General features: G+C 33.1%; 2 protein-coding genes across 5 annotated transcripts; one reads left to right on the forward strand and one right to left on the reverse strand.

Moving 5' to 3' along the window:
- Positions 1 to 5,221: 5,221 nt before the first annotated feature.
- Positions 5,222 to 10,807, reverse strand: LOC125664156 (NADH dehydrogenase [ubiquinone] flavoprotein 2, mitochondrial-like). Its single transcript, XM_048896720.2, has 9 exons — positions 10,713 to 10,807; positions 9,589 to 9,648; positions 8,705 to 8,767; positions 7,747 to 7,834; positions 7,110 to 7,209; positions 6,590 to 6,693; positions 6,127 to 6,236; positions 5,873 to 5,949; positions 5,222 to 5,457 (listed from the first exon to the last, which is right to left on the reverse strand). The coding sequence occupies exons 1-9, from the start codon at positions 10,749 to 10,751 to the stop codon at positions 5,355 to 5,357; spliced, it is 744 nt and encodes a 247-aa protein (XP_048752677.1). The 5' UTR covers positions 10,752 to 10,807; the 3' UTR covers positions 5,222 to 5,354.
- Positions 10,808 to 10,988: 181 nt separating this feature from the next.
- LOC125664154 (uncharacterized) lies at positions 10,989 to 19,582 on the forward strand. Of its 4 annotated transcripts, XM_048896716.2 has the most exons (10): positions 10,989 to 11,320; positions 11,435 to 11,559; positions 11,936 to 12,101; positions 12,432 to 12,530; positions 13,665 to 14,042; positions 14,348 to 14,399; positions 14,849 to 14,965; positions 15,441 to 15,452; positions 17,521 to 17,538; positions 18,885 to 19,582. In XM_048896716.2, exons 1-10 carry the CDS (start codon positions 11,122 to 11,124, stop codon positions 19,144 to 19,146), a joined length of 1,428 nt encoding a protein of 475 aa, XP_048752673.1. In that variant the 5' UTR covers positions 10,989 to 11,121; the 3' UTR covers positions 19,147 to 19,582. The 4 variants fall into 4 exon arrangements, with proteins under 4 accessions (XP_048752673.1, XP_048752674.1, XP_048752676.1 ...); XM_048896717.2 differs by lacking the exon at positions 15,441 to 15,452; XM_048896718.2 differs by lacking the exon at positions 17,521 to 17,538 and having other exon boundaries at positions 11,012 to 11,320.
- Positions 19,583 to 20,521: the final 939 nt, after the last annotated feature.

The raw sequence follows: 20,521 nt of genomic DNA on the forward strand, positions 1-20,521 counted from the left end.
AGGGACCTATATACTAGTCCCTGATGAGATAAACATAGTTTCACAGTTGATAAACTAGGTTTATCGACTGTAAACTACAGTTTACGGACCGTAAACTATAGTTAACGATTTGTTAACTATAGTTTTCATCCGTAAAACTTTAATTAACGGTTGTAAAACTATAGTTTACAAATGCTGATCCAAGTTTATCTGTCTTTAAATAAACGTTAACAATAGATTTTGCTGATAAATACAGATTCACATTTGTAAATTATAATTTACATTCGTTAACTATAGTTCACAATTGTGTAATCATAGTTTCACAAATTGTGATACTATATTTATCAGATAAACTATGACTTGAAAACCGTAGTTTACAATAGTGAAACCCTATTTATCAGATAAACTATGTTTTGCAATCGCTAATTATGGCATGCCAAATTCACAAAAATGAGCTAAACATAGCTTCACAGTTGATAAACTAGGTTTATCGACTGTAAACTATAGTTTACGAACTGTAAACTATAGTTTACGAACTGTAAACTATAGTTAACGATTCGTTAACTATAGTTTTCATCCGTAAAACTATATTTAACGGTTGTAAACGATAGTTTACAAATGCTAATCTAAGTTTATCTGTCTTTAAATAAACGTTAACAATAGATTTTGCTGATAAATACAGATTCACATTTGTAAACTATAATTTACATTCGTTAACTATAGTTCACAATTGTGTAATCATAGTTTCACAAATTGTGATACTATATTTATCAGATAAACTATGACTTGTAAACAGTAGTTTACAATCGTGAAACCGTATTTATCACATAAACTATGTTTTGCAATCGCTAATGATTGTTTTCATTGTTAATTATAGTTTACGCTTGTGAAACATAGATTATCTGTTAACTATGGTTTACATATGTGAAATATAGATTAACGTCGTTAACTATAGTTTACGGTCCGTAAACTATAGTTTACAGTCGATAAACCTAGTTTATTAACTGTGAAACTATGTTTAGCTAATTTTTGTGAATTTGGCGTGCCATAGTTAATGATTGTTTTCATTGTTAATTATGGTTTACGCTTGTGAAACATAGATTATCTGTTAACTATGGTTTACAGATGTGAAATATAGATTAACGTCGTTAACTATAGTTTACGGTCCGTAAACTATAGTTTACAGTCGATAAACCTAGTTTATCAACTGTGAAACTATGTTTAGCTCATTTTTGTGAATTTGGCGTGCCATATATATAGATTGAAGAATACAATTGTCGGTTTTGATAACTTTCAACCAATATTTAACAATCCGGATAGAGTAGGCACCCATCACTGTCCACGAGGTATTTGGGAGGTATGGAGCGCCAAATTAACATAAAATCAAATAATTGAAGATATCTTCAATTATTTGAAGATATCATCAATTCAATTATTTGCTCTCTTTAATTGAATTAATGCGCGCATTAAATCAGTTATTGCTCTCATCAAATGAGTTAATGCGCGCTTCAATTCAATTATTGCTCTCATCAATTCAATTATTGCTCTCATCAATTGAGTTCATGCGCGCATCAATTGAATTAATGAGAACAATAATTGATTTAATACGCGCATTAATTCAATTATTGCTCTCTTCAATTCAATTGATGCGCGCATTAATATAATTAATGAAAGCAATAATAGAGTTGATGCGCGCTTTAATTCAATTATTGCTCTCTTCAATTCATTTGATGAGAGCATCAATTTAGTAGAAATATTGCTCGCAATAATTAATTTAGAGCTCGGTATAAATAATTTGATGATCTCTTTAATTCAATTGAAGATATTTTTAAATCATTTACAATGCTTTTGTATAAGGAATTAATTCGCGCATCAATTCTTTTAAAGAGAGCAACAATTCAATTAAAGATATCATTAATTCAATTGTGGATATGTTGAATTGAGGATATCTTTAATTATATAGTTGCTCTCTCTAAAAGAATTAATGCTCTCTTCAAATGAATTAAAGATATCATTAATTCAATTGAAGAGAGCAATAATTGAATTAATGCGCGCATTAAGTCCATTATTGCTCTCATCAAATGAATTAATGCGCGCATCAATTCAATTGTTGATATCATTCATTCATTTGAAGAGATCATTAATTCAATTAAAGCGCGCATCAAATCAGCTGAAGAATTAATGCTCTCATCAATTCAATTAATGCACGCAATAATTCAGAATTGATGATATCATTAGTTATTTGAAGAGATCTTTAATTCAATTGTTGAAGATATCTTCAATTATTTGAGTTTATGTTAATTTGGCGCTCCATAGGAAGGGGCAAGCATTTAAAACTTTCCCAACAACACCACATCCATCATGTATTATCTTCTTTTTTTATGAATTAAAAAAAATATCCTCTTTGTACGGAAGTCGATAGGTGCCAGGGTATAGAGTTAATATTCATTTTAACTGACGACACTTAATTTATATTCAACTCCTCTCTCTCTCTCTCCCTCTTTCTCTCTCAATCAATCAATCAAAGGGGTGCGATCCCTTTAATATCCCTTTCAAATACTTAATTAGTAATAGTATGTATGTGATATAAGCGTTATTGATTTTCGATTGTGCTTTTAATTTACAACCCTATATAGATGTTCACGATATCAAATGTCGACAGATTTGCGAACGAGCCTGTAAACCGTATGGTTTTATGCTGATAAACTGAACTTAATAAACCAACGTATCAGGCACGTACATTATATGTAGAAACAGGGTGCTGACCCTTCACCTTTTTGACAACGTTCTTTTTTTATTATCATTATTTTTATATGCAAACTTAAGTTATTTTCACATGTGAAATAAGATTAATTGGCTCATCCTATTCTTTTGGTGGTAGTAATGAATGATAAAAATGTAATAATGAATGAACTGATGAATTGAATCTTAGGAGTATAAATTTGGGCAAAAGAGAAATTTTTAAGACAATATCTCCTCCGACTATCCCGACACTTTGAAAAACGATCCTACGTGTTTGTACTATTCATAATCTTTCCAAAATAATCACTCAGCAATATGAGTTAAATTGTTTTTGAAATTGGCAGCCGCCATGTATAAATTAAGTGGCGGCCGCCAGATAAAATAAGTAGCGGCCGCCAGTTAAATGAATATTAATTCTATACCCTGGCACCTATCAGCCTACGTATCTTTGAACTGTCAACTAAACAATAAATTTTCGAATATTTGTGACCTCGTGGATCATTTCTAATTCATCAGAGATGCAACATATGTATAATATGATAAAAGACCAACAAAAAAAACCCCCCAAAAACCAAACTCATGATTCCTCATTTTAATCTCGGAAGATTATCTCTTTAGCTGACCTGAGCTGAAGGCTCAAGTGAGCTTGACCGTTGTCTGTCGTCGTCGGTGTTGTCGTTGTAAATTTTTCACATTTTCATCTTCTTCTCCAGAACCACTGGGTCAATTTCAACCAAACTTGGTACAAAGCATCCTGAGGTGAAGTGCTTTCAAGTTTGTTCAAACGAAGGGCCATGTCCCTTTCAAAGGGGAGATAATCACAAAAATGCTAAATTAGGGTAGGGTCATTTAAAAATCTTCTTCTCAAGAACCACTGAGCCAGAAGAGCTGACATTTACATGAAAGCTTCCTGACATAGTACAGATTCAAGGTTATTCAAATCATGGCCTGGGGGTAGGTTGGGGTCACACTAGGGACTAAGGTTTTACATGTAAATATATATGGAAAGTCTTCAGATTTGGGCCAAGGTGACTCAGGTGAGCGATGTGGCCCATGAGCCTCTTGTTTTGGAAACTACAAACAATTATATTCAATAGCACCCGATTCACCTCAATATTCTGCCATGATCCAATTTATTTTCACATATAAATTTCATTGGAAAATACATTCTTGAATTATGTGTTCTTGTCATCTCAAAACTACAATTAAAACCACAATTTTCCATTCATTCATTCATAAGTGAACAGAATTTTAAACTGCAGTGTCAAAATATTTTGAAATTAAAAATACTCTGCCAAATTTAGTTTCCTTTGTAATTTTAGGGTAAAAATTTTAATGCAAAATTACATCTCCAATATCCCTTATTAGAACTTTTTTTCTTTAGTAAGCAAAGCTAGTATCACAAACTAGCTCCAATTATTACACATTTGAGTCACATGATTTGCCCTTCATTTTAACCAACTTGAATCCTCTTTACCTAAGGATGATTTGTACCAAGTTTTATTGAAACTGGTCAAGTGGTTTGTGTGAAAAGTTACAACGAATGCTAATGACAGACAAAATTTAATCAGGAAAGCTCACTGGAGTCTTCGGCTAAAGTGAGCTAAAATAAGGATTACCCATAGTGCTCTGGAAAAATGTCGCTGTCACTGCAGTATACTACAATGACAACCCCTAAATAAAATAAATAGTTTGGAAAGTACCACAAACATCTTTAAATTCCAGACAAGATTTCTCATAACTTTGTATGTTTTGTTGCTTTGAAAGAAAAAAAAACCTTGCATCATACAAACACTCCAGAAAAATAAGATGGTCCTCACTTGAAAACTGAGAGGAGTTGGGCAGACAAATTATGTACCCTCCATAGAATATTAATTTCCAAATAGACTAAGTTCAACAACCTGTAATTTTCTCAAAAATTGTAGAAAATCAAAATCCATCCCACATGCACATCTTCAATACCCATACAGACACTCCACAAAATAAGAAGGCTCTCACTTGAAAACTGTGGGAGGAGTAGGGCAGACAAATTATGTACCCTCCATATAATAATTATTTCCAAATAAAGGGGCAAAACTCCTGGAAAAAAGGTCGAAATGGATCAAAATTGCAGTATGATCCAGAGTGATCCACAAAGAAGCTACACAGCAAGTTTCAGCATGAGAAGTGAAAGGGAAATGAAATTATAAAGAGAAAACCCCGAACGGACGGACGTACAGACATCGCTGTATCATAATACGTCCCATCTAAAGACGGGTGTATAAAAAATGGACCAAAGATGACTGCAGAACAAGGTATACAGTTCAGACAGACATACATGTATGGGTTAAACTTAGAGACCTTTGTTCAATATGGCATTCAAATAACCTTCCCCAAAAACCTTCCTAAGTCATGTCCCTGTTTTTCATGAATCAAAATCATGTGGGATGAATAAATGTCATCCATTTTGCTTTCTACTATATGAAAGTTACCTAAAGTTATACACATGTATTTGCACAACAAGAGTTTTGAATATTTTATTTCAGTTTTCTGTAAGACCATACAAAATATGTACAAGTTCATAACAGCCACAGAACATTTTCATCAATTTTCCACATTTTAACAGTACATGCATTGTCAGTGAATTTTTATTCTTATAAATCGGGTCTAACTCCAAATCCTGGCCCTGTGGGTGGTTCTGTTAGACAGGTCAACCCACCCTTAGGTTCTGAGGCAAATCGGTGATTCTGACCACTCCTGAAAAAGAGGTTGAACACCAAACTTAATTTAAAATTCTTCTCTCTAATATCTCTATAGACATTATCAAAGCTGCCCAACCCAACATAACCAAGTCTCATAACATGAATAGTATTCATGAAGTTGTCATACTTAAACCTTGAGTATATGTATATGATTTAAGGAAACAACAATATGAATAGTAATCCATGTTTAGTTACTAAACCCTTAATCTGTAACCCCCCCCCTCTACATGAAGTACTAATATGAAATGTAACACATGTATCAAGTTATCTCAAACAAAATTGTTGATACCTGCCCACCCATTCTGCAACAGCACACTTCAACTTCACTCAAAACATAAAATTTGTCGTAATCGAGTTGTACACAACTTTTATTTAATTCTTTATACATGGGATATATTTTCAGAACTTACTGTGGCCCTGGTGTGGGTTTTTTGCCTTGTTTAATGTCATTCAATATTCTGTTAATATCATCAACAGTCAAGTCTTCCTATGAAATAAAAGGTCAAAATAAATTATCCAAGATGTAACATGTTCAAGCACATGCTGCGTTGCAATATTTTAGAGAAAAAGTTAAATTAAAGAGAAGAATTTTTTTGTCATATCAAGTTGATCAATATCACAAAGTGTCAAGTATTTTTTATTCTGACAAACCAAAGTTACTAACATAATAGTCGTCGTTAATCTGCACCATGGGGGCATTTACACAGGCCCCCAGGCACTCCACCTCCAGCAAACTGAACTCCCCATCATTTGTCATCTCACCTGGCTTAATTCCTGGATAACAAAACATGTACAATATACAAAACTAGTGGATGAACTGTAGCTCTCTATCACCCCCCCCCCCTCCTCGAGCAACAGTTCTGCAGCTAGTACAACGTATCCAAGACCACATGAACTATTTCAGTTAGAAGTAATTTTCAACAAATTCAAATTTGTATAATAAACAAATATTGTAAATCATAAAATGCTGAAATATAATTATGTAAATTCATAGAATAACACATAGAATTATATCCAAGACAAATGCACATTTGCCTATGAAATACTAGTATAAAGCAAAGCAACAGTTATACAGGAAGGAAAGTTAATGCATTAAATTCTCTTTTACATATTATGTTGGTTTTTACCTAAGTTTTCCTCAATTGCCTTCAGTATAACATCCGACCCAACTCCTCCCAGAATACAGGGGGTGGTGGTGCAGATCTGAACAAAATATTTACCCACTGGCTTCCTGTAAAGACAGTAAAATGATGCTTTAGTTTATGTCATTCACGACTTGCTCTCACCTGCTGCTATAGAAAATTTTCCATATATGGTCTCTTTTAGAGACTTTGCTAAAAAAGCATTCATTGCTCTTTTTGAAATCAAGAATCAGCAGTTTTTATATGAAATAGTTCACCTTAATTTTGACATTTAGTTTTAAGCAAGAAACCCTCCCTGTATATCAAAATAAATCCGACAAAATTCTCTTTTTTTTAAAAATGTGTGCACAAGCTTAAGACAGAATAATAGTGCATATTCATAAGCAATTTCACAAAATTTTACATTACCAAATGTAGGGGAGGGGAGATCTTGATTTTTTTTTTATTTTCAAAGACAAAGCTTGCAATGAAAAATACATGATAAATTTAAATTGACAAGTTTTACCTGTTAAACATTGTGTAAAATGTGGCAACTTCATACACTCTCATCTTGGGCATGCGAAGCATTTCTGCTACCTTGTGCATGGCTGAGATAGGAAGCCATCCTAAAATGATAAAGAATACAAAAAGTCAAGAGATATATTAGAACCATAATTCAATGTAACATGACCAAAATTACTACAGCACTATAAAGATATCATTCCTGGAAGAGTTCTCTCCCCTGAATTCATTTTAGTTTAACTAGACTCTTATCCACATCAACATTACAAATTTTGAAAATGTCCTCTTTTCTATTTCCTGTATTGTTACTAGCTTATAAATAATGTGAAAAATGAAAGTCCTTGCACTAACCACTCAAAAGTTACGTCCAATGTTAGTTTTCAAAAGAAGATCAAATCACAAGGTAAAAATCCCAAGGTCAAAAATTTTCGTACCCCAAAGAAAGGTCTTGGTACATGGAATACACATTTGAAAAATGAAAGCCCTATCACCATCCATTCAAAAGTTATAGCCAAGGTTAAAGTTTTTGCAGACAAAACATACAAATGTACAAACCAAAAACTAAATGCCTCTGAATTTATGATTATGAGGGACATAAAAAATGCTTAAGTTAATTCTATGCAGAAGAGGCATGTTCTGACCGTGTTGTCTTTGTGCAATATCAAGAAGTGGAATCACAGCTGCTGCCTCATGGCCTTCTGGGTAATTACCAATGATGACCTCTGCCCTCTGAAATCAAAACATGCACAGTAGTTACATACTTACACAATGACGTGTGGATTTGTTGTCATTGTTCGGGAAATGATGGGTGCCAGCATTGTAAAAGAAGTGATTCATACAAATTTTCTTACAATGCTGTTATTTGTCATTAAAATCAACTGAACTAATTGTAAACATGTGAAAGCATTTCTTGGTCTATAAAATACACATTTACAACAAATTTTATTTTGTTGTAAAATTTGCTTTTATAATAGTTTTGTTTGTAACCTTAACCATAATCATTGATAAGATTAAAACTACGTTTATCAAAATAAAGATTTCGATTCTATTGAATACATAGCATTGTACATCTTTGCTAGCCAAGGGTTTTTGGTCTCCATGGCTGGCGAAGATGGAGCATTGTATAGAAATAAATTTTGTACTGGAAGACAGTAATGTAATTTTCTTCCTTCAGAGCCCCTGAATAGATTTTCTAACACAAATATTGATAACAAAAGTTTATAAACCTTCATTTATTTCCATTATTGAAATAGCAATCTTATTAAAATAAATCTTGTAAATCCACTCCTCTATGATATGCTTCAATACAATCCTAGAGGAGCGGATTTACAAGTCTAATTTTAATGAGATTGTTGAAATAGACTAGTAAATCATAATTTTACAGCAAAAATTTTCAACACCAAAATGGCACCTAACATTGCTTTGAATGTTTATTCTAAGACAATAAATCAACTAATATTCAAACATTCAACAACATTAAATGCATATTCAAACTGCAAACCACTGAAAACTGTGTCTTGCTAAGTCTTTTTAACCATTATTACAATTAGAGGTCTGCTTCCATGGAAATAAATACATACACACTGTAATAAGTAATACCTTCAAATTTTCCTGTGTGAATTCAAAAGGTGTGTTAGGACTATTTTCTGGTGAATCTCTGTGCTGAAATATCAACATGAAGCAAGAATTATTCAAAGTCAATCATTCTATTCCAGAAAAATCATAATTTACATGTAATTCAAAATAAATTCACTGAATACCCATGGTTGATAAATCTTTGAATCCATTAACAAACTCATGACAAAGAGAAATCAGTTTTTAAATTTGCAAATTTGTGGATCAGAAAATAACAATTAATATTAGAAAAATAACAATATTAGAAATCCAAGAACAAACCTTACACTCATAATTATTTACAAAAAGAAAAGAAAAAAGATTATAAATCATTTTGTCATTCCTATGGGCGAAATTCAAGAAAGTATGTGAGATTTGTTAAAAATAACATAAAACACAAGTCTTACAGGGCACATTGCTGTATTAGGATGCATAATATACAGGTCTTATTCAAGGCTCAAAATTAGCAAATGCCCATCAGTCCATGACTGATTAGAATTCTCCAGTCAGTCCAATGGTCAGTTTTTTTAAACTTCTGAGAGACTAAGATCAGCAAATTATATGGAGAAAGTGATAGATTTTTATGATGAGATTAATGAATCACATTGCCAGAAAACACTTGACTGGTTGAAATTATATTATGTATCAGTCTGGTAGTCTCAAGCCCTATAAGTGCAAATCCCAATTAAATGCAGTTAAGGTACTGCATCAATGAAATGATCCATGCAAAGTAATTGCCTACTCACTTTTTTCTTGTACAGTAGAAAAATGAAATAAATCGTAGGTACTTATAATCCAACAACAGACTCACAGAGCTGTTGATTTTTATTAAATGAAACAAAAAACTACACCCAATATTGAGAGCTTACCACAAATGACTGTGATCCAGATACTGCTGTGGTGCGGTGGAAGGTCCGCACCTGAGCTGACTGTAAAAAATTAGACGTGATCATTTAGTTATCGGAAACATCAACACATCATTGATGTCTTCCACACAATAAGAGAATATCAAATCCGCATGAACATCACTGGATATAATAGAGGGCAAAGCTCTCCCTATAGGTAACACATATATACATGTTTAAAAGGAAAATATAGGAAAACAATGAAAAATTAAACCATACCTATGGAACTTGAAAATTTTGGTACTAATGGCGTCGATTCGAATACTATCGCGTGGACATGTATTTCTCCATTTTGAATCTCATCTACCCTAGTTCGCGTCGTTCTGAGATGTTACATAAAATTCGTAAAAGCATGTAAATCTTATTTTCTTAATCATATATAATCACTCCACCATTAACGCCATGTTTGTTGTTGTGGTTCAAACGCTATGTTTGTAAATTTCCTAAATAACGACGCTGAATATGACGTCACAATGTACTGTTTACATCAATTGCGTTATATTTCCCGCGTTCAATATATAGGTGGATCAAATATCCAAAATTAGGATGCTTTGATACAGCTCCGTCCTCGTGCTAACTTCGGGTTGTTTTCGTTCTGTTTTGGATATAGATACTAATGCCAAAATTTGTTTGCTTCGCCCTCAAACACGGTCACGCCATAAAACATATTATCTTGACATTAGTTGACAAGGTTAGTAAGTGCAAAATTCCAAACTAATTCAAAGAGAGACCCTATTCAATAAACTATTGAACACCTGTTGAATACATTGTAAAATACTGTACTGAACATACTTGGAAGTTACAATTACATAATTTCCAATTCCGTTATAGCTATGTAGCTATAAATAGGTTGTGTTGAGTTTTACTCCCAGATGCTCAAAAACTAACTTTTTGGACAAAATTTCTCAACTGACTATTTTGACATTACAGCAGGTACTGCTGCAGCACAAATTTTGGTGACCTTCACCAATTTTTCAATTTCATTTAAATTACTGATTAAGTATATATATCTCTGTATCCATTAGGACTTTCTCTACAAAAGTAAATGCATTTCTGTTCTCAGGTTTGCACAAATAGGTTATACTTACTGCTGCAGACAAAATTCTTCCACACACAGTTCGAATCATCTCTGCAGCGGATGTTGACTGTGGTATTAACTGCGGTACAGTTATGTAAGCAAAAATCAAAGAAATTACAAAATTTAACCATTTAATTAGTATAATTACAAATCATTGCTAATTTCTTAATATTTAAAATACATACAAATTTTAACAAAATTTACTAGGCTATTTTAAGATAATGATTATGATAAAATGGTTTTCCGTTTTTATCAGAAAAAAAATTCAGGTATATTTTTTTTGTGCGGGACTATTTCGTCTCTATGTAAACAATATGGAAGAATGAAGAAACGGTCGTAGAATTTAATTTATCTCAATACGTTACAAAATAGTTCCATTCAATCATGTAAACACGTAAATTTGTCGTTGATTTAAAGATATGGGTTCAAGAATTCGCAGTCGTGGCCATACGGGCCGAGAACGTACACATTTCGACATTCAAGTTCGACTTTTTACAGACGATAAATTTCCTTTGAAGCATGTTTCAGGGGATATGAAAATATCTGAACTAAAACGGTATATGGAATTTGCTGCAGGAATACCTGTTCACATGCAAAAAATCAGTTATCTAGATGCAGGTAATTTTACATATACACATGTGTTAGACCTATATGTGTCTAGTTTTGTAAATGTTTGGCATTTTATTAGTTTTTCCTTCTTCTTGTTGATACGTATGTATACACTATTTACAGGTGAATTATTGCAAAACTCAACAATCCGTAGTAATGACATTGTTCCTGGTGCCACACTGAATCTCGGAGTTTGGCCAATGTGGAGAGAGCTCATTGAGGCAGCCTCTCTCAATGACATTGACTGGGTGAGTGCCATACCCAACAATGAGTCGATGCAATGTCAACAAGCAATATTAATAGATTTAGAAGAACAGCTTTTGGTCTTGTTCTTGTGAAACTTACAACCAAAACAGCTTTAAATTTGTGAACATGAAGGCCCTCCCCTTCTCCTAGCCCCTGCCACACTTCATGAATCTCATGGTGGCATTGGTTGACATCAAGTGAGCCTGAACACTGTGTTCATAAACAAAATTTTGTGAGAGTGATGCTTGTGAATGTTGTAGATCATGTAAATAAAAGTAGATTTACAGAAATTGATTTATCATCAGCATTCTTTGTTGGTAATATATACAGATAAGCTATGAGTTAATATTATGATGTTTTCTCATATCACTATTGCAGGTTTTTAGTCTTGGTGTAACCAATCCTACATCTTATAAAACTCCACAGAGTGACTATATGACGAGGAAAGCTAAGAAAGCTTGGCTGGAGGAGAGGGCATTTCTAGCTCTTTACATCGCTGCTCACCGCGGTCATGAAAAACTAGTCAAACGACTGATAGAAGCAGGTAGCATCTGAATTTCATAATTGTATTGATTTTTTGTGATTTTTTTTAACAATATCAAAATGTTTCAATTTTGTTTACTAATGGTAACAATTTGATTTGATTAAAATCTTCTCTGCTCACATTTTTACTGCAACTGCATAACATACATGTAAATGAGATTCCTAAAATAATTTCAGCAATTCATGATTAAAAATACTTTTCAAATTTTTACTCTACTGAATTTATTAGCAAAATAATTTTCATACCAGTAATACAATTTTGAAAGAAAATATTCACTTTTAACAGGAACCGATTTGAATGCTTGTACTCCATGTGATTCACTTTTAACAGGAACCGATTTGAATGCTTGTACTCCATGTGGACGTACAGCCCTTCACGTGGCAGCTTCACAGGGGCGTGGCAATATCGTGGATATTCTGTTAGAGAAAGGTTAGTAAGCATTTGTTCCCTTCACAGGGGCGTGGCAATATCGTGGATATTCTGTTAGAGAAAGGTTAGTAAGCATTTGTTCCCTTCACAGGGGCGTGGCAATATCGTGGATATTCTGTTAGAGAAAGGTTAGTAAGCATTTGTTCCCTTCACAGGGGCGTGGCAATATCGTGGATATTCTGTTAGAGAAAGGTTAGTAAGCATTTGTTCCCTTCACAGGGGCGTGGCAATATTGTAGATATTTTGTTAGAGAAAGGTTAGTAAGGCTTAATTTGTTCCCTTCACAGGGTGTGGTAATATCATGGATATTCTGTTAGAAAAAGGTTATATATATATAGTAAGGCATTGGTTCCCTTCACAGGGGCATGGCAATATTGTGGATATTCTGTTAGACAAAGGTTAGTAAGGCTTTGTTCCCTTCACAGGGTCATCATGGCAATATCGTTGATATTCTGTTAGTGAAAAGTTAGTAAAGCTTTGTTCCCTTCAGAGGGGCGTGGCAATATTGTGGATATTCTGTTAGTGAAAAGTTAGTAAGGCTTTGTTCCCTTCAGAGGGGCGTGGCAATATCGTGGATATTCTGTTAGTGAAAAGTTAGTAAGGCTTTGTTCCCTTTCCCTTCAGAGGGGCGTGGCAATATCATGGATATTCTGTTAGAGAAAGGTTAGTAAGGCTTTGTTCCCTTCACAAGGGCATGGCAATATTGTGGATATTCTTTTAGAAAAAGTTTGATAACTAGGCTTTAATTCCCATCTAAAGTATGTGGCAATATTGAGATTATTTTGTTAAAAAAAAAAAGATTCTGTTTCCAGAAACACAGTGCAATAAAGATGTAGCAACTTAAGACCATTATGAACACATTATTCTGAAAAAAATTAATTCATACATGTATTGACCTTTTAATTTCATGTGCATCTGTATGTTGTTTAAAATAAGCTGAAAGGTATATAGCTGATTTTATCAGGGCAAATAAACTTAAATTTACAATGAGCACCAATTAAAAGGAAATTACAAGAAATCTGATTTTGAATATCTGATCAATTATGAATGATATGATTAAGGGAACATAATGTTTGCAATATATGATTTATGCTTTTCTGAGTTTTGGTTTTCAAGCAAAGTTTTTGATACCAGGTGCTGACATTGATGCAGAAGATGAGGACAGCGCTACAGCATTGTCCATAGCAGCAAAGTTTAATCATAAAAGCTGTGAGCGACATTTATTCCTCTTCCGCTGGCAAGAGCGAGCCAAGCGAACAAAACCAAGCGAGGAGCCAGACCGCATGGCACATCAGTTTTTTGACTCTGCCTTCCCAGTTTGGATGAAGGGAAATAAGTTACAGCTCTACATGACTAATATTCTCCCCCCAGGAGAGTTTGAAGGCACTAGATTAAATTCTCCTAAAAAGAAAGTTCGAAATCGAGGATTTACAGAGGAAGAAATTAAAACACTTGAGAGACAAAGAACAGAGGAGAGTTTTGAGATTGATGCTGATGGTTTTGATGAAGATGGTATGTTTTATGGCCGATAGTTATCTTAATTTTAAAGTTACTGAGAAATGTTGAGTTTTATGAATAAGAATAAGTGTTTTTCTGTTTGATAAACATTTTATTACCAGATAATTTGTTAATGTGAAATTTAGACTTCAAGGCATAGTAAATTTCATTTGATATACATAATTAACTTTACAATGAGTACATGCATATTTCACTGTGTTGATATTTACAGCTAACTATGAATTTCACATTAACATATTACAATGAATGCTTCTCATTTCACTGTCAATTTTTATAGGTAACTGTATTGATGTTTACAGGTAACTACAAACTTCCTGTGATAAGAGAAGAAAGACAAAAAACCAAATCAAGGTGGGAATTTAACAGAGTTTTGTTTTTAAACTTATATGGTAATAAAATATGAAAAATCAAAATATAAGTTAGTGTAAATTTATTAGAAATGAAAGAAACACAAGAGAAAAAGTTATTTAACAAAGAGAATCATTGAATTCCTAACTCACAGAATTTCTTCGGTAGCAGTCTGCAGCTGGGTTTGATCACCAGACCTGGCCAGATAACTCAGTTGGTAGAGCACCTGACTAGAGATTCGTTTTCTCCCTTCCTGTTACACTTCCATTTTAATGTTTTGTCATCATGTTTACTAAAATATACTGTAATTGAATTAATTAGAATGGAATCCTTTGATCCGCTCACTAATGCTAATAAGTGGTGGGATAAAATGATTGAATTGATCTAATTTTATGCTTAGATATTGAATTGTAATTTAAGAACAATATAGGAAATTCCCTGTATCATTGTAGTTTGAAATCAAGTGTGTCATATGATGATTGGTTAAAGAAGAAAAAAGCTGTAGAACAGCGGGCCATTGATATCAAACGAGCGGCGGAGGAGAAAATACGACAAGAAGAGGAGGAACGGTATGTACCCACTCAATATGTCGCCCTGATTAGGGCTGTACGACAAAGCAGTCTTTTTAGGCACATAATTTGATATAAGAGAAAAATTAATTTCTGTGAAAAAGAATTGGTTATTTTAATTTCCCTCTGTTGCAAGTAACATTGGAATGGGTTTACTAACCTGAGAACTTCTACCCGAAATTTGTGATCACTGTTTAAATGTTTAATTTTCATAACACAGCAATGACTTAAAGTATAGATTTACAATGGTTCTCTGTTCCATTCAGAAGTCAATTTCTAATATGATCCAGAATAAAAAAGGAAACATATAGCATATTCAATGCAAAAATTGTAACACTAATTTTTCAAAATGAAGCCCTGCTCCAGAGTTAGGATGTATGATATTGAAAGTTTGGGGTTGGGATGTTTAAACTACATTGTCTTATGTGGTAACCTTGCATGCATTAACTCCTTTACATTAAATTTCTGAATGCAGAAGAAATGAAGAGTGAGTAGAATCACTGCTTTGTACTGCTAATATCCCGTGTTTTCTGTTCGTCATCGTCCTTCATCTGTAGTGTGTGCAGTATCAATAGTACAAGTAGTTTATTTTCAGCTAGAAAAACCTTTTCTGAATTTAAGCTGTTTTTTTTTTAAAAATTGGGTTATTCTACTTCATATATATCTTTAAATTTTCTAAGTGAAAACTATTCTTCATTAGTGTGAGTTATATAACGTGTGTTCTGTCGTATGTGCTGTGGTACTGTTGTAATATCTGTAATTAGCAGCTTTTCTCTGTTTAGAGTGCAAGAAAATCCAGTTTCCTCCATTTTTATTCTATATACACTATATTGAGTGATTCATTCCCAGTGTCAATAAATCGGCAGATTTTCTTATTTCCACAATATTGAGTGATTCATTCCCAGTGTCAATAAATCGGCAGATTTTCTTATTTCCAGATACCGTAAAACACGCTTATAATGGACAAGCTTATATAACAAATTCACGCTTATTGCAGAATGACAGCAAAACCTGGAGGTTCACAATGACTGTGTTTTACTGTGCCTATTTTCTTTCCTTTCATTTGAATATAATGTAGCTAATCAATCAGTGTACAAATGTTCATGTACATACTACATACATCTAGATACAATAAAGAACGAAGTTATTTAACATCAAGATGAAAGTATTTTCATTTTCCCCATAGATTATAAAATCCCCCCTCCCCCTCCGAGATTTTGAAATGAACGTGTTTATTTTCATCAACCCAACCCCCCCCCCCCCAACCCCAACCCCCCCCAGATTTTGATATGAACGTGATTATTTTAATAAATTTTCCCCAAGATATTTTGAAATGAACAAGTTTATTTTCACACACACACACACCCTTTGATATTTTAAGATGAATAAATTCTCTCTCTATATAGATACAATAATGAAGAAAATATCATCATGCAGTGTTAAAGTATTTTAATTTTTCTGTAGAGCTACAGTAGATTCTAAAATAAACAAGCTCTCTGACATCACCATTTTGCTGTTGTTGTTTTATTGTCAGCTTATAATCATTGATACAGTGTAAGTTTTGAATGCATGTAAACTTGAACACAATTGATTTAATATTTTATTCTAAAGCAATGACGATGTGTTGGAGATTTTTTAATGAATTAAGAACACTGACTAACTGTTACAGTTACTGAAGATATCATAAATCACATCAATTTTTTTGTAATATATATCAAACAACATTCTTTCATAGCTGTCAAATTAAACCATGAAGGACTGTTCTTCTGGAACTGCATATGTTTAATTAACACACACACAGTAAACCGTAATTGTTAAACGCGTTTATACGGCATCATTTCTGATGCAAGTTTTTACTCTACTGTAAATGAATTCAATTTGGGCTGGTTCTCAAATGACAAAACAGTTGTGGAAATTGACACAATTTCACCTACAGCATATGATAAACAGTTTTAGGGAAGGAAAATCAAGATGGAGGATTAAGTTTTAAAGATGATGCGCGTCAAATATTACTTCCACAGCTATTTTATGATGAATAATAAATCTGCACTCAATGAATTTTATGATGATTAAAAGTAAATGAAGTCTTATTTTGGTATCAAATGTGTGTATCAATTAATATTATTATACAATTGTCATTTCCTTAGAATGTTTTAAAAAATCATTAATATTCAATGAATATATGCTGTAGCTATGTCTAGGAGAATGTAAGCTATATCTTTTTTATGATTTTATTTTTCATCATGCCAGGATTTCTCTGAATACAGTGTTCTTTTATTTTTATACAACAGTACTGCATGAATTATAATAACTCTTTATTTCCTTTATTTTACGCCACTCAAGCTGGGAGAGGTAATATGTCTGTGAATTCAAACTCTCCAGTGTTTGCTCCAAAGTTTTCTTTTTTTTTTTCATCCTCTCCTTCATAGTGGCGGTCTATTCCCTTGTCGTGTGTACTAGTACAGTAATAAATTAGTACATTAGTCAAAACTTACCGTTAGAGGTATTCTACATGTGTACTTGATGATGATTAATACATGTATGTTGTGATTTAGTGACCCTGAGCTGCGAAGGTATGTTTGTCTGTCCGTAGTTATTCAATAGTTAAGCTCATATAGAAGTGCGGGGACAGGACTACGTTTTTATTATCTTCTGGTGTTTCTTCTAATTAACGCTTTTGCAGATGATTTTAACTCAATTTATCTTTAAAAAGAAATTTGGATGTGCATTAATGTGTTAATATAGTTGTATCGACGCTACAAAGTTTTTGATATTGGCTTGTAATCAATACTTAATGTAGATATTTTACTTGTAGAGCTATACTAATTTGGACATACATGTACTGCTGTATAGAAACATTCTTGTATATGGGTATTCCCAAAAATTATTGAGAATTTTTTGTTTTTGGAATATATTTCTTTAAAATATTGCATGAATAAACTTATATATATATATATATATATATATATACATATATACATACTCCACTTATACTGAAGTTGTCTAGATATTGAACTATCTGTTATATTGAAGTAAAAGTAAATCTCCAGTAGCATTTTTGAAATAGCTAGTATATTGAACTTTGGATATATTTGAACAATTCAAGTCGATCCCCAGAAATTCAATATATCCGTAATACTGTTTACTGTATGATTGAAACTTTCATCATTTCCATCAAGTTTAGCACTCATTTTCAGGTGATAAGAAATGAACTACGCAAATGTGGAATATTATTATATCATAAGGAGGAAGAGATTACAATACATTATATATAGTTTATATATGCAATATTTTTTATGCGCCCATAATAAAAAATTAGGGGGCATATGATTTTTGGCTAGTCCGTCTATGGCAAAAAACTTTAACCTTGGTCATATCTTTTACTCCATAAGAAGTAGACTTTTCATATTTCATTTGTGTATTTCTTGTGGCAAGACTTTTCTATCGATACCAAAATCTTTGATCTGATGACTGAAATATTGACCTTTGACCTCCTTTTTGAAAATTCAAATATAAGTCATATCTTTCAAATTGTAAGAGATACTGGATTTATAATAAGCATGTGCATTTTTTGTGAGAAGACCTTTTCAAAAATACCAGATTTTGTGACCTTAACCTAGTTTTTTCGAAGAAAAAAATACAATGTCTTACAGTTCCACTTTATTGTAATTTGGGGGGGGGGGGGGGGGATCAGTGTTTCACAAACAAATCTTGTTTTAAAAGATATATTCCAAAAGATTTCTGTTATATCTCAGAACACAATAATTCTCACAATTCTTCTTTTCTTTTTGTAAACTGTTGCATGTATATGATTGCTATAATTTTTGAAATTCAATTAACAACAAATTAATTGCCTTATTAAACTATTTTGCAATGTAGATCTCGATCACAATTAATCCTAATGTATTGATGGTTTCAGAAAACGACTGGAGGCGGAAAAGTCACAGTCATATGAGACGTGGTTAGCCCAGCGGGAGTTGGAGAAAAAGAAAGTAGAATTCCAACGACACAAAGATGATCTGCCTGCTGCCAACCGAGGCCCAGGAGCCTTGAGGGCCTATCTTCGGTCCCTAGGCAGAACTCGGGCCGGCGATACATACGAAGATTGGCTGGACCAGAAGGAGACTGAAATAGATTTGTATGGCGACCGAGTTAAATCATCCAAAACAGTAACTGTGTAGAATGATGCAAGACAAGTTCTTCTTCCAGTCCAGCGCAGACCCAGCTCTTACCTGTGTTATCGCACTGTTGTGTGTGCTGGGTATGCGTGTGACAACATGTGCTGTGCTGTCATATCGAGCATGCTCCATTGAGGGCTGTCTCTGATTTTCAAAAAAGTGCAATTTCAGTTGTTAAATAAGTCTTTCCAAGTACTATAAATGGTGTATGTTTATTTATTGAGCTTAATTTTTTTAAAGAGCGTATTTTTTCTAAGTTATAATGTACATTTCCACAGTGCTGATTTATTTGGTCATTTAAAGAGAAGGACAATTTTTAGAGAAAAATGATCAACTACAATGTAAAAGATAGACAGATGAATAAATGATGTGTTTTTGTATGAATAGTTATTTGTAGTCACATGTATACTAGAATGTAAATAAATTTAGATTTTATAAATTGTAATTTAAGTTTGTTTCTTTTTATGAAAATACTTGTACTTCAGTTTTTTAAAGCAAATATTACAAGTATTTAGTGGGCATTTAAATGTGATGGATTGGTCAGGAGTTTGAAATTGAAAAAAAACAAAACTGGGGAAAAAACTTTTCTAGCAAATTTCATTCAGTTTTTGGCTTTAGCCTTTTTGTACAAAGTCAGGATACCTATAAAGTAAATACAGTATAAGTTGTGTAAACCGGCCTCTGGGTACTCTGGTGTTCTGTCAATTCCGATTACGAAATTCTGAAAAAAGTTTAAGCTAATGAGATTTTAAACCTTGCCTATGATTATGACCCAAGATATATGTATTTTGATGCTATAAATTATGTTCAAATCATTTGAATTTTTTAAACGCCCTTGCACCCAATTTTTAATATTCATGAATTATCTCCCTTTGGAAGAGTGTAATTACCATTTCTTTATTTTAACAAACTTGATACTCTTCACACACTTAAACTTTGTACCAAGTTTGGTTGGAATTGGCTCAATTGTTCTGGAGAAGAATTGGACAATAATCTGTAATGTAGGAGAGGAGAAAATTTACAGTTGGACCAGGAATCAAATCCTGGACCCCTGCATTACTAGACAGGTGCTTTAACCACTGAGCTATCCAGACAGATATCTATATAGCCCTAACTACTACATTTTCCTCCCTCCTTAAATTGTTTTTGCCCTCGAAGACACACAAAACCCAGATTCTTTTGCCCCTGACAGGACTTTAACCTGAAGTCCAGGGGTGGTCAACAGAACTAAATATAATGTAGGAGAGGAGAAAAATTTATGACTGGACTGGGAATCAAATCCAACCACCGAGCTAGCCAGGCCGATATCCACAGTCCATACAACCTTAACTACTACACAACTGATAAACTTTGATAAGATACTCAGATTAGGCGAGCT

Source organism: Ostrea edulis, chromosome 1 (assembly GCF_947568905.1).
Source record: "Ostrea edulis chromosome 1, xbOstEdul1.1, whole genome shotgun sequence".
Taxonomy (NCBI): domain Eukaryota; kingdom Metazoa; phylum Mollusca; class Bivalvia; order Ostreida; family Ostreidae; genus Ostrea; species Ostrea edulis.